Genomic DNA, 13,623 nt, shown 5'->3' on the forward strand with positions numbered 1-13,623 from the left:
GGGTAGCAATATGGTCAGATACGTGTTTCAAGAATATGAGTTTTGTAGCTATAGGGAGACTGAAAGAGTAGAGACAGATGAATCTTTTGTTAAAATGAAGGATCCTGTCCTAATTTATCTCCTTTGAGGAAAAAGAAGTATTTTCATATATCTGATTTGCTTAAAAGTAGGGCATATGTGTATTGAAATTGTGATTTGGAAGAGGGAATGGGGAAGGACTATATTTATATAGAATTATCTAGCAAAATAAGAAAGTGCTACAATAAATCCCTTCCAAATATATACATATGTCCATACATACACACACAGACACACACATATATATATGCATATATACATATATATGTGATAGATATGTATGCAATAGATATATAGATAGACAGACAGGCAGATAGATAGATAGATAAATAGATAGACACAGATAGATAGATAGATAGATAGATAGAGACAGATAGATAGATCCAGACAGACAGATAGATAGATAGAAAGATAGACAGAGACAGAAACAGACAGATGGATAGATAGATAGAGAGACAGAGACAGAAACAGACAGACAGACAGATAGATGGATAGATGGATGGATGGATGGATGGATGGATGGATGGATGGATAGGTGGATGGATGTGAAGGAGAAAGTCTGGACAGCAGCTGAGACTCACAGATTAAGGCAGATTAGAATTTAGGAAAGCCAATTATTCTTCTATGAGAATTAGCCACAGGCAAACTTCTTCCAGCTCAGCTGCTTCCAGTTCTCTTCCTTCCCCCAATCCTCTGAACACTATTTTAAAGCCTAGAAAGCAAACCTTCAACCAAAGAAGAGACTCACATGCCCAGAACTCAAGATGGTCCAAAGCAAGTTCTTCTTCCTCTCTCCCACGAGTGAAATCTGTCTCTGCCTTCCAAGTCCAGCTCAAGAGACAATTTCTCTGTAAGGTTTTCCCTGAAACTTTCCCTTCATGATCTTTCCCTTCTCCAACTGCCCTAGGGCCCTCAGTCTCCATCATCAGGATGACAGGGGCAACGTGGTACCTTGGAAAGAACGTCACCTTTGGAGTCAGAAGACATGGCTTTGAGTCCTGCATCTGGCACTATTTGTGTAGCGTTGGGAGTTTCTTAATTTTCCCTGATTTCTGGAACTCCATGTGTAAGATGAGAGGGGTTAAACTAGGTAGCCTCTGAGCTCTTTTCCGGCCTTATAGCAAAGAGCTTAGGTGTGACCTTGGACAAGTATCTTCCCATCCTTTGGCCTCAGTTTCCCTATCTGTAAAATGAGGGGGTTAGACTAGGCAGCCTCTGAGCTCTTTACTTGCTTTGTAGCAAAGAGCCTAGGTGTGACCGTGGACAAGTGCCTTCCCCTCCTTTGGCCTCAGTTTCCCCATCTGTAAAATGTGGTAGTTGACCTAGATCCAGGCCTATGGGGGAGTTGACCTAAATCTAGGCCTACAGGGTCCCTTCCAGTTCAGGATCTAGGGTTCTAGGTAGAATCTGAGGAAGTTAGATTGTATTGCTGGTTCTGTCTCTCTCTCGTTCTATGTGACCATTAGCAAGTCCCTTTTTCCCCTCTGGGCCTGCTTCCTTCTCTGGAAATAAAGACGGTGAAGAGAGAAGTGTATTTGGCTTGGGAATCAATACCAAGGAGGGCTTGGGGGCACATACTCACTCTTCCATTCTATGAGAACTTGGGCGAGATCACTTACCCTTTGGAGGGCCTCAGTTTCCTCATCTGTAAAATGATGGGCTGGATCTCCAGGTGACTTCCAAGGCCCTTCCAGCTCTAAATCTCTGAACAAATGATCCAATGTCCCTATAAAGTTCCTATTTCTGTGACCCTTTAATCCTTGGCTCCTGTGATTTCCCTTGGGAATCAGATGATTTCTAAGTACCTTTCCAGCTCTAGATTCTATAAACTATAGCACACCGTCCCTTGGAAACCACCCCTTTGGGCACACAGCACCCATCCCACATAGGGTTCTAAGCTCCTTAAGAACCATTCTTCATCTTTGAGTCTCTGGTGTCTAGCACACAGTAGGCCTTTAATAAGTATCTGCGGCCTGACCTGCCAGCTCTGAAACTGAAGGGCTGAAGCTGAGGTGACAAGCAGACACTAAGTCATCCCTGTCCCAGTCCCTCAGAGCATGTCAATGAGCCAGATGCTGTCTTGGCCCACTGGGGCCCTCTACCGTTTCCCACTGGCCTGCTGTCATCCCTCCTGCCCACCAGTCCAAGGTGGGGGAACAGAAGCCAGCCAAGCAGAGGCTGCCAGCGGATCCAGAGACCGGCCGAGGAGGGCAGCTAGAATCTCAGCTCCAACAAGGTCCCTCTCCGTCCTGTTCTCCCTGGGCTGGACTCGATAAGCTCTAGGGTCCCTGCTAAGTCCAAATCCTCCGGGCCCGAGTGCAATCGAATCCTGAGGATGGCACCATGAAAATAACAAAATGGAAATGCTGCCCCCCCACCTCCCCGTTTGAAAGCAAGGCAAAGAAATCGGGAGAAAAGCATTCGTTTGTCTCCATTTTATGTTATCTGATAGATGAATGACTCAGCCCCTGACATCTAGTCAGAGAACTCCATGTGTGTTCCAAATTTCAGAGCTATTTCCTAATTCATTATATACGGGCTTCAAAATGGAAATGCTTCCAGCTAATTATAACTGGCTGTCACCTCCTTGGCCAATGGGCACCCAGAATCCCCCTCCCCCCGACTCGGCCTAGAGCGAAGGCCTCCCAGGACCCTCCGTTACAGGTTAGGGTATTTCCCCCCTCCTCCTGTCACTTCCCTTCCCCTCCCCCAGCTTGCCCAGGCTGCTTCACAATGACAGATTCTAACCTCCTGAGAGGGTGGGGGGAGGCATACATTAATAAAAATGTCAGTGATGTCAACCCTGGGAAGTAACCTGGCATAATTCACAATAAATTACCGCTCGCCATCAGAGAGACACTGCAGCTTATAAGAATGTCACTTTGGGAGCCGAGAAGTCCCCTGCTCATGTGATTTCCACCTGCAGTTTCTAAGCCCATTTGGAGCCCACCAGGGGATAATTAACGGGCTAAGATGTACCCATCCCAATGGAATCGATTTGTTCTTCCTCAATTCCCTTGCATACCCAGCCTTCCAGTTCGAAAGAGACTATCTTGCTAGGTAAAAGCCCCAGAGGATCCAGATTATCAGGTGTAATGCCCAGCATCACCAAGTCTTAGCTGTGTGACCTTGAACCTGTCACTTCCTTTGGAGTCTTCAGAATGACACCATCAACTTCCATCTACCTAGAAGGGATGCGGGGAGGAGTCACTGGGCTCATTTCACAAGCACAGAACTTACAATGGGCCCAAACAGACAAAGACAAAAGCTCAACGGTTCCTATCCTCCAGGACCTTACGATCTATTGGGGGAGAATCTATCTACAGAGTTCCATAGACTTCCACAAACCCTATTTTCTTTAAAAAAAATAAATAAATAAATAAATAAAAATTTAAAAAAGAGCAATTATGAAATCATCACATTCTAGAGGTGGAAGGGACCTCAAAGACCGGGGCCAGTATAACCCCATCTGATGTTATCTTCTCTCCGGCATTCATCTTACCTTCATAAGAGTACATTGGTTGACAGGGAACTCACTACCAGCAGCATACCTACTCATTGTTAGACAGTTCTTCCTTATAGTATGCTACATAGTTCATCTCTCAGTAATATTCCTCAAATTCTACGCCATTGGACTCTCGCTGTCACACAGATTTAGCACAATTGCCGGGAAACTTGGGCTACAGTCCCCAAAGAACCTTCTTATAAGATTATCTCGCCAGCTGATACTTATTTATGGAGGACTTTAAGATTTGCGAAGTCCTTTGCATATGTGACCTGGATAAAACCCAAGAAGATTGAAGAGAACCAAGTGAGATTTGGTGAGCTGGAATATATGGAGGCATGCATCTCCCAGGTTTATTAGGTTTCCAATGTTGAGGGGTTTTTGGGGGGAGGGTCTTGAAAGACCTTCCTGGGTCTTAGCCAGCTGACATAAACATCAACACATCTGATCTTCACAATATCTCTGCAAAGTAGGTAATACAGGAATCCCCCCTCCTGTTCTACAGATGAGGAAACTGAGGCAAGCGGGGTGAAGTGACTTGCCCAGGGTTATTATCCAAATAGGGTCTGAGACCAGACTTGAACTCAAGAAGAATCTTTCTGATTTGAGACCCAGCACTTTACCTCCCAGAACTGGTCTCTGGTACACAGTAGGAGCTTAATAAATGCTTCCTGCCCCACTATCCGTGCCATTATACCATGCTGTCTCAACACAAGTAGTGAGTTAGAACAAGATTGCAAGGTATGAGTCAGCTCTTGCAGCCTATTACAGTTCACCCATCATCCCCAGTAAATAGGATCTTAAGAACATGGGACACTTGGGGATGGTGCATAGGGGGATAAAGAAAGAAAGAAGTGGGATCCAAATTGCCACAACCCACACCAGTCTTCCAAAGGAGAGAGAATCACCCCCCAAGATGTGAAATCAATGGACTATATGCCATTTGGCACAGTACTCCCACAGGGGATCCCATCTGAATTTGGGTCCTGTGGCCAGAAATCTCTACTCATCCATGGCCCACCTGTTCAACCAGCAATACATTGGATATCACAGCCAGAGAACTAGGGCATAGTGGCCAAAGAGAATGGTTCTAGTGGATGAAGAGCCCACAACACAGTTACAAGGGGAAGGGGGCTAAGAACAGTTAGGAGAGCAGCACAAAGGAGTTGGTCCACTGGCCAAAGGCCAGAAGAAATCTTACTTTATTAAGTCAAGAATACAAATATCTTGGATTCCTCTTAGAACAAAGTCTATTTTCCTGCCCTCATTGGTTTCCTGACTCCAGCTGCCTCCATACCACGTCCTGGATTAGGGGAAAAAATGAAACTTCTACATCTCTGGCTCCATCATTTTCATTGATGTGGGAAGAAGGCCAAATGGAGGAGGGAACTGACAGAAGGCACTTGAACTGTAATCACAAGATGATGGAGAGAGAGATAGGAATATGGGTCAGAGGATCATAGATTTCTAGATTTAGAGACCGGCTAATCAAACGTTCTCATTTTATAAATGAGGAAACTGAGGATACGAAGTGATTTACCCATGATCACAAAAGGAGTGACAGAGGCAGGGTTTGAACCCAAGTTCTCTGCCCCCAAAGCCATGCTATTTCCCCCACATCATACTATATCTTTCTCAAGCTTTTTCCATGATTCTTGGTAGTGACTACATCGGAGTCAAAATAGGATAGGCCCTAACTGGAATGGCAAAAGCGAGTATTCCATAGAAGCAGAACTCACAGCCATCTTGAAGTTCTAAAAGTAGCAGGAGTTAGGACTTCATAAAAGCTGGCAAGTCAGCTAGGTAATCTGTCTTTTCTTCCAAGGAGACACACCGTCACTTGCTTAGTGACAGCCTAGGATGGGGATACCTTGCTCACGGCACTAGATTAATCCCATGTCCTAGAATCATGGAATAGTAAAAGCAGGAGGGCCCTTAGGACATAGTTTCATAGCTAGAAAGGGACCATCAAGATGACATAGCCCAAACCTGTCATTTGGCCAGAAAGGAAACCGAGGCTCAGAATTATTTGAGGTCACCTGGTGAGTCATTCCTCCTCCAGGGAGAAAAGGATATTAAGTTCTTGGCTTGGGACCCTCTAAAGTGATCCTTCCCCACAAATCCAATCTGTAACAGTGGCTGTGCTACTCCTCTACAGAATCTAGAGAAAGTCAGAGGGTTCCAGACATGTCCATGGGGCAGCTATCCATCAAGTGTGGCTCTCGATGTACTGACCCAAGCACTTTGACTTGGCCCAGGTGCACCTGCCGAGCCAGGAACAAATGGAAGCTGCAAGATTTGAAGCATGGTTCTTACTTTCAACCAACCTACCTGAGAGACCATCCATCAAGAAAAGCTGCATTGAAGCAGCTGGTTACAAGCTGCTCATGCACATACAGAGAGAGAGAGAGAGAGAGAGAGAGAGAGAGAGAGAGAGAGAGAGAGAGCACAAATAAAATAATAAGTGGTAACAACTGTTAATATCAATAATGGCAGTTCACAGCCCAAGTTGCTCATTGCTCATTGCTTCTCTTATTAATGGATGCTCTTTCATGTGGCTAGTTTGGAAGTGAAAATACATTACTAGTTATCACTTGGCAGAAGCAGAATTGGAAGGAAAGGCCCTTTGAGATCAAACATCTGGTCCAATCAGAGAGGAGGAGTAGCTCGTCCCAGGTTACCCAGAGCCAAGACTGGATTCCAGGGCTCCTGGCTCACAAGCCACAAGGAGTGTCTGCCATACAAGTCATGAAGTTGCTGTCTGTGCTGAGTTCCTCTCCTGGCTGGTCTTACCAAGAGGCAAAGTAGTCCTCTGTATCATGTGACTGAGAGACCCGGATCGGCACCTTGGCCAAAAGGTCTCCCCTTCCTCTCCCCCTCCTCTCCCCCATGCTGCCTGAAAATTCCCATCATTAACCATTCCTTTGGGGGAAAGCACTGAATGGTCTGTTCAGGCACAAGTGTTAACCTGCAAGGGGTGCTGATTAGATCAGTTCTGAGGATCAAAGTGGGTGGAGGAACAAGACAAAAAGACTCCAAAGAGTTTTGCTAGAGAATAGATCACAAATCTGGAGGACCGACAATCTGATTTTACAGATGAGAAAATTGAGAGAGGCTCAAATATATGCCCAAGGTCATACAGATAGTAAGTGTCAGAGGCAGGCCAGTCTCCTACCTCCAGGGCCAATGCCTCCCGACTTCCCAAGGACCAATCCATTTCTGTTCCAGCCTAGTTCTACCTCCTGCCAATTCCCAGAGCCTCCCAGATCTTCTCCTCTGAACCCCCAGGTAGCCCCTCCCATCATCAAAATGAGTGGAGCTTTGAGAGAAAGTCCAGAACTATTTGTCCAGAGAACCAAAGTTTGAAAATAAGCATCTCTTCCTACCTCAGTCTATCCCTTGCAGGTTCTTGAAGATTTACAGCAGTCATTTCCACACCCCGCCCACCAAGGACTTGGCTAGCCTGCCCTGTCAAAACCAATCTGTTTTCCAGCAAAGAGTCCCCAGCTCAGGCAGGAAGGGTCTTTCGCTGCCCCAGCTGAAACGAAGAACTTAGAAGTAGAAGTTGGGGGGGGGGGGCGAGAGAGTGGGAGGGAGTATTGTGATAGGAAGTGAGGAGCTGAGGGGGGAGAGGTGGAGAAGAAGAGCTGAGGCTGGAGGACAACTGTGTCGGAGAGGCTGAAGAAGGGGATCCCTTAGGAGTGGGAGGTCAGACTAGATCATCTCTGAGGTCTCTTTCAGCTCTGGATCAATGATCATTAAGAGACTATGACTGCTACCTCCTTTCATCCAAACTGGAATCCTTGAAGGGGCAATGGAAGAAAAGGGCAAGATGGGAGAATGGGCTTTAGAGATCAGAGTTAAATGGGGAGAGTTAATTGCCACTCGGGGTATCAGTAGTTAGGGTGGAGGGCTGCTGTGTTTTCTAAATAACAGAGGTAGTGGCAACTCCCCCCTTTTCTTCCTTCCCTTCCCCTTTAAAAATTCCCTTCTCTTTTCCATCTTCAACCCTCATCCCAATACCTGTTTCCCACCAAACTGTCACTTCCACCCCCACTTCGTCCATCACTACTAAAGCCTCCCCCCCCCATCTACACTTGGGAGAGAAGGAGAGATAGGTTTCCCAGCGACTCCCTGCACACACATACACACACACACACACACACACACACACACACACACACCTGCTCTGACGGGGTGGGGGGTGGGAAGGGGGGGATGGAGGGGTGCACTCGCCTCGGATTCCTGCTGTAAAAACTGAGCGTCCAAGACCAGGCATGCGCAGCCTCCTCGGGCGCATTGTGCTGGGGACTGACTGCTTCTCAGAGTCTCTCCACCGACTCGGGAGCAGCCTGCGCTCGCTTCCCCCCCCCCCCCCCCCCCCCCCCCCCCCCCCCCCCCCCCCCCCCCCCCCCCCCCCCCCCAGACACACAGAGAGAGAGAGAGAGAGAGAGAGAGAGAGAGAGAGAGAGAGAGAGAGAGACACGCGCGCACACGGGCGCGCGTGAACACAGCCAATGCAGCTTTTAAAAAGGGCCAGTTGCAGATTGAAAGGCTGCTCCATGTGAAAGCTGGTTTGTTGCTATTGATTGCACCTCGCGTGTTGACAAACGGCCCGGGCGCCGCCGCCGCCTCCGCCGCCGCCGCCGCCGCCGCCGCCGCCGCCGCCGCCGGGGCTTTGCAGTCCGGGGCTGCAGTTTGCAGGGAACGAGCGGAGGGAGCGGAGCGGGGCGCGTGCTGCTTTAATTCCACGTCAGCTCAACTTTGATCAATATCCCCCTGCCGGCGGCGGCCCAATCGGAGGCGCCTGCCCAGCCAGCAGCCAGCCAGCCCGCAGCCAGCCAGCCAGCACAGAGCCAGCACAGAGCCAGCCGGCTAGCGAGCGAGCCCGCAGCCTCGGCTCGGGCTGCTGCTGCTCCCCTTAGCCCTCCGTACCCATCATCTTTGGGGAAAGTCTCCGGGGCTAAAAAACCCATTCTTCTTCTTCTTTTTAGGGACGGGGAAGAGGAATTGCTCTAGTCATTCGCGCTTCTAGATTGGTGTGAAGACAGAAGGGGGGAGTGATTGATAGAGAGGGGGTAGAGGAGAGACACACAGAGAGAGACAGGGAGCCAGAGAGAGAGAGGCAGACAGCGAGAGGAGAGAGAGAAGAGAGGAGAGGCAGTGAAAAAGAAGAGAGGAAAGAAGGAGAGAGAGGAGAAGGAAAAGTGAGACGAAGACAGCGTAGAGAGAAAAGGCGAGAAACAGAAAAGAGAGACCCGAGAGAGAGTGAAGAGACAGAGAGAAAGAGAGACAGCGGAGACTGAGGAAAGGGAGGGGGAGGCAGAGGAGGAGAGGGGAGGGAGGAAGAGAAGAGAGGAGGGAGGGAGGGAGAAGAGGGAGGAGGGAGAAGAGAGGGTAGAGGAGAGAGAGAGAGAGAGAGAGAGGAGGCAGTGAGCGAGGGAGAGCAAGAGAGGGAAAGGAGAGAATAAGAAGAGGAGGAGGAGAAAGAGGAAGACTAGTGTGTGCGGGGCAGAGAGGAAAAGCAAGTTGGAGAGCGGGTGGAGAAGAGCCTGAGAATTCTTTTTTTATTCTTCCTTTCCCCAATTAGAAGCTTTTTGCTTTTTCTTTCATTTCCTTTCCTTTTTTTCCTTTTTTGATTAGTCCGAGTTGCGCCCATGCATTTTCCAGTTTCCTTTTAGGAAAGGAAGCAGGGCAATGCTGAAGAAAATGAGGCAAGGCGCGCTCCAGACCAGCTGCCTCCTGGTCCTGGGGTTCTTGGCTCATTCTTTCGGAGGATTCCCCAACACCATCAGTATAGGTAAGCGCGATCCGGAGCCGAAGCCCAGGGCAGAGCCAGCATCCGAGCCCGAGCCGAGCCGGGACCGGGAGGGGAAGGCAGGCCGACGGCACCCCCCCCCCCCGAGTCCCGGAGCTCCTGGCCCTGGAGAGTTGGACTGCGGCTGCGGCGGCTCCTTCTCGCCCGGCACGCCTTGAGCTCCTGGCACCTGCAGGGGAAACTCCGGGCTCTGGGCGGAGGGGAGGGGGGCGCAAAGCTTGGGGCCGTCGGGGCTGGGGGTGCCCAAGAGGAGCCCGGCGGCAGGCAGAAGAGGCAGAGACAGGGGCCGCTCCGCACTGCTTCTGGGGGGGGGGGGGAGCCGGACTGCCGGCTGCTCGGCTCGCTCTGCCCGATTTCGCCCTGGCATCCTGCTCCTGGCACTTATCCCAGGGTGATGCCCGGCTGCAGCCAGTGCCAGGGCGCGGGAGCAACCGGGCCGGGATGGGTTGGGGGGGGGGAAGAAAAAGGAAAGAAAAGAAACGAAAAGAAAAAGGGGAAACGGAAGGAAGAACCGTTTCTCCGGCAGGAGAGAAAGAAGGGTATAATTCGGCCCCATCTTTAAGGCGGTTGGGGGGGGGGGAGACTGTTGGGGGCAGAAAAGACATTTTCCCTCCGCCTTCGAAAGAGAGGAGAGGAATAGCGGGTTCGAGTGCCTAGGGGTGAGGGGACCCCGCTTTAGAGGAGGCAGACAGGGACTATTGGAAAGGGGAACCCGAGAAGCTGGGGGAGAAAAACTGGAGCCGTTTGGGGTAGGCAGACGGGCTATTGACAGGATGCTATTGCGGCGAGGGAGAGAGAGAGCAGAGAATGTTGGGGTGCGGAGCCTGGAAAGAGGGGGGCGCTGCTGGCGGAGACAAGGTGGATTGTCGGAGGGGGCCGGGGGGGGGGGGGGGGGGGGGGGCGAAGGCAATAGATAGGAGACCAGGCAGCAGGTAGAGACGTTACGCCGATCGGAAAGTGGCCCTGGTTCCCGGCTGACTGGCGGGCATCGGGCACCAGGGGGGACGGGGAGTTAGTGCCCTCGGCTTAGGCTTCGGTACGTGTGCACAAGCGCTGAAGTTCCCACAGTCGCCCTGGACACAGAGTCTGGCACCCAGGACCCAGTCTGGGAGTGGGACCCAAGGAGAGCGGTCCCTCTCTGAGAGGAAGCGGGGTGCGAGGGGGCCCCCAACGCCCAAAGTGGCGAGGCGCGATGGTGGCTGCGGCTGCGGCTGCGGCTGCGGCGGTGTAGACTGCCTGGGAAAGCTACTGCCCGCTGAGCTGGGGCTGGGGGGGAGGGGGGCGGCTCGGGGACGCGAGGGAGAACAAATCTCCCATCGCCCCCCCCCGCCCCCGCGAGACCCCGCTTCCTTCCCCACCGCCAGCGGAGGGAGAGGAGGGATCGATGAACCTTTGCCCAGCCCCCCCCCCCCATCCCAGCCCCAAGCCGAGGAGTCCTCGGTCTGTGCGGCCCCCGCCCCCGCCGCGGGCAGAATCCCTCAGGGCTGCCTGAGGGAGGCCCCCCCCCCCAATCTCTGATCCCTTTGCTCCTAGGTGGACTCTTCATGAGAAACACCGTCCAGGAGCACAGCGCTTTCCGCTTTGCCGTCCAGTTATACAACACCAACCAGAACACCACCGAGAAGCCCTTCCATTTGAATTACCACGTTGATCACTTGGACTCTTCCAATAGTTTCTCTGTGACTAACGCTTGTAAGTAGCGCTGCCTGGTCTCCCTCGGGACGCCTGCCATTTGCACTGGGCTGGCCGACTTGGGCCTGGTGGGGCCCTCTCTGAGGGTGGCGGGAGGATGGGGGAGAGAGGGGCACTTCTCCCCTCGGAAGCAGGCGTTAAACCCTCGGGGATTGACAATCCGGTTAAGGCCAGGGAGAGAACTGCAAAAGTGTCCATTCCCCCTCCTTCCTTTCCCTGCTCCCTGCCCCCCTCCCGGGGGGGAGAGAGGGGGCGCAGATGGCACATTTGTTCGGGGAGATCGCCTAAGACTTAGAAAGAAACGAGACAATCTCTCGACTGAGGAAATTGGAGATGCACATTACTTAGTCTCTTAGGTTAGTCCCTGCCTGGCCATGGGAAACAGCTGAATTTGACAAGTGCCTAATTCAGAGGAACCCAACGGGAGGAATTCTGGTAACAAGTGACCTTGAGGGGACAGATCCGGGCCGGGTTTCCTGGCCTCCTTCTGTCCTAGAAGATCACCTTTCTACCAGAGACAGCCCTGATAGGAACTGTTAAGGCTACAAACTGATTGCAAGTGATGAATGCCGAGCCAGCTGAGAGGCGAGGGAAAATCCAAAGCTAGATCTTAATATTCTGAAAGCTCCTTTGGCCTGTGGAATATTTGTTAATTCCTTCCCCGATCTGCCGCCTCCCCCCCTCCACCCCCCACCCCCCGCCATTGTTAATGATAACATTATGTCCTTAATTTGGAGGAAAGGGGGAGAAAAAGGAAAAACTCAAAGCCCAGAAAGCTTGTGTAGGCACAGCATCTACCCTAAGTGGCACCTGAAACCCAGATTTTGCTGTTGTGTTGGGATTGTTTCTCTCTAAATGGGAAAATTTGAAGACGGGAGAGCATGGGGACCAGGGTTTCTAGCGCCCTGTTGGGGAATGGTTTTCCTTGAATGCAACAGTCTGTATGAATGAATAGGGCTTTTCAATGCAGGCTTACTTCCCTAAAAGTTTGGGAAAGATCGAAGAGGGTCAATGGCGTTTTGGTCTCAAGAACGGTTTGGCTGAGGGTGGGAGATGGGGTTTTTTTTGTTTGTTTGTTTGTTTTTGTTTTTGTTTTTGCAATTCGGGTTCTGAGGGCGAGGATCGAGCTGTGCATGCAGTTGAATAAACCTTTTCCCAAATCTGGCTGCCTCTAAGACTGGCCCCCAAAGTGGAATGGATGGTCCGAAGCCCCCGAACTATTTTTCCTTAGGTTAAAAGATTTGGGGAGTGGGGTGGGGAGCTGAAGACGAGTACCGGGATGGAGAAGGTTACCGAAAAATCAGAATCGAGCCACTTTCCCTATTTTGAAGATATTTTAGCTGAGGCTACAGAGCCTTATTTTAACATTCTGCTCTATTAAGTATTTGACATCTTTGGGATTGCCGACAGGGATAAAAATAGGAACTGATTAATTTTGGCTAAGTGTGAAAGTTATAAAATGCCTGTCTATACTTTGCATCTTATTCCACTAATCTCATCCTGTCTCAACAGCACTTACAACACACACCTGACTCTTAATCCTTCCTCTCTGTAATCCCTTCAAGAGGCCGTATCTCAAACATAGCTTCCTAAATATCAATTATTCCGCTATCCAACCAGTCATCTGGCCAGAGAATGTTCATTTGCCCAGAATACTTTTTTTCTTCATTGATGTGGACTAAGAGAAGAGTGTCAATTGTTAAATGAAACCATTTGTTAAATGTAAAATCTGTGACCAGCTCTTAGTCAATAATGAATGAAGCTAATGAAATGCATACCTGACACGGAGCTCATAGTCGGATGCCTATCAGGAAATTGCCGTTACCATAGGGAAGCCGAATTGATTAAGGAGTCTCCCCTATTGGATTCGGTTTTAAAGAAAAAGGGAGTCAGCCCTGTTGACTCTGACAATCCCTTTTCCTATTAACAGAAAGCTAGCAGGATCCCCGGAACCAAATCCACGATGCTTCGGCTACCGAGCCTCTAAGTGGGCAAAGCTGTCAAAGAAAGGAAGCGAGGAGGTGATCCGATCCATGTAGCTATACCAATGCAGGACTTTAGAAAGCAGTTCTTGTGAGGAACAGATCCAGCTGTCCTTTGCCCACTCAGAGATGGTGCAGTGACAGACAGAGGACTCGGAAAGCTGTCATTCTCCCAGTCAGTCCCCTAAGCATACATCTTTGAATGTCACAGTCTGGGAATACAGGCCACCTCTTCAAGATGGCTTAGGATAGCTGCTGAGTGGGCTTGCCCATGGAAGCTTAGCTGGCCAAAGCACGGCTCAGATTGGAGGGAGGATGGTGCAGTAGAAAGGTTGTTGGACTTGGGGTAGGAAGACCCGATTTCATATCCCTGCACTTTCCTGTGCTAGCTGTGTGACCTTGGACAAGTCAGCTTACCTCTCTGGGCCTCAGTTTCCTCCTCTGTAAAATGAGATGGTAGGACTAGATGACCTCCAAAATCTCTTCCAGATCTAAATCCGCATTGCTAAAACCACCTGAGAATAGAACAGCCGATAATTTTAGGATGC

At 50.3% G+C, this 13,623-nt stretch overlaps 1 protein-coding gene across 5 annotated transcripts in view; it reads left to right on the top strand.

The window, feature by feature from the left end:
• The first annotated feature begins 8,988 nt into the window (after positions 1 to 8,988).
• GRIA3 (glutamate ionotropic receptor AMPA type subunit 3) overlaps positions 8,989 to 13,623 on the top strand; it is a 274,208-nt gene continuing 269,573 nt past the window's right edge. For all 5 annotated transcript variants that reach the window (XR_004230616.1, XM_031944843.1, XM_003774737.3 and 2 more), the window contains exons 1-2: positions 8,989 to 9,383; positions 10,935 to 11,093. Coding sequence is in view for 4 of the 5 variants with exons in the window: in XM_031944843.1 (XP_031800703.1) it covers positions 9,281 to 9,383; positions 10,935 to 11,093 (262 nt within the window). In the remaining variant the exon portion in view is untranslated. The remainder of the gene's footprint in view (positions 9,384 to 10,934; positions 11,094 to 13,623) is intronic.

Source organism: Sarcophilus harrisii, chromosome X, assembly GCF_902635505.1.
Source record: "Sarcophilus harrisii chromosome X, mSarHar1.11, whole genome shotgun sequence".
NCBI classification, from domain to species: Eukaryota; Metazoa; Chordata; class Mammalia; order Dasyuromorphia; family Dasyuridae; genus Sarcophilus; species Sarcophilus harrisii.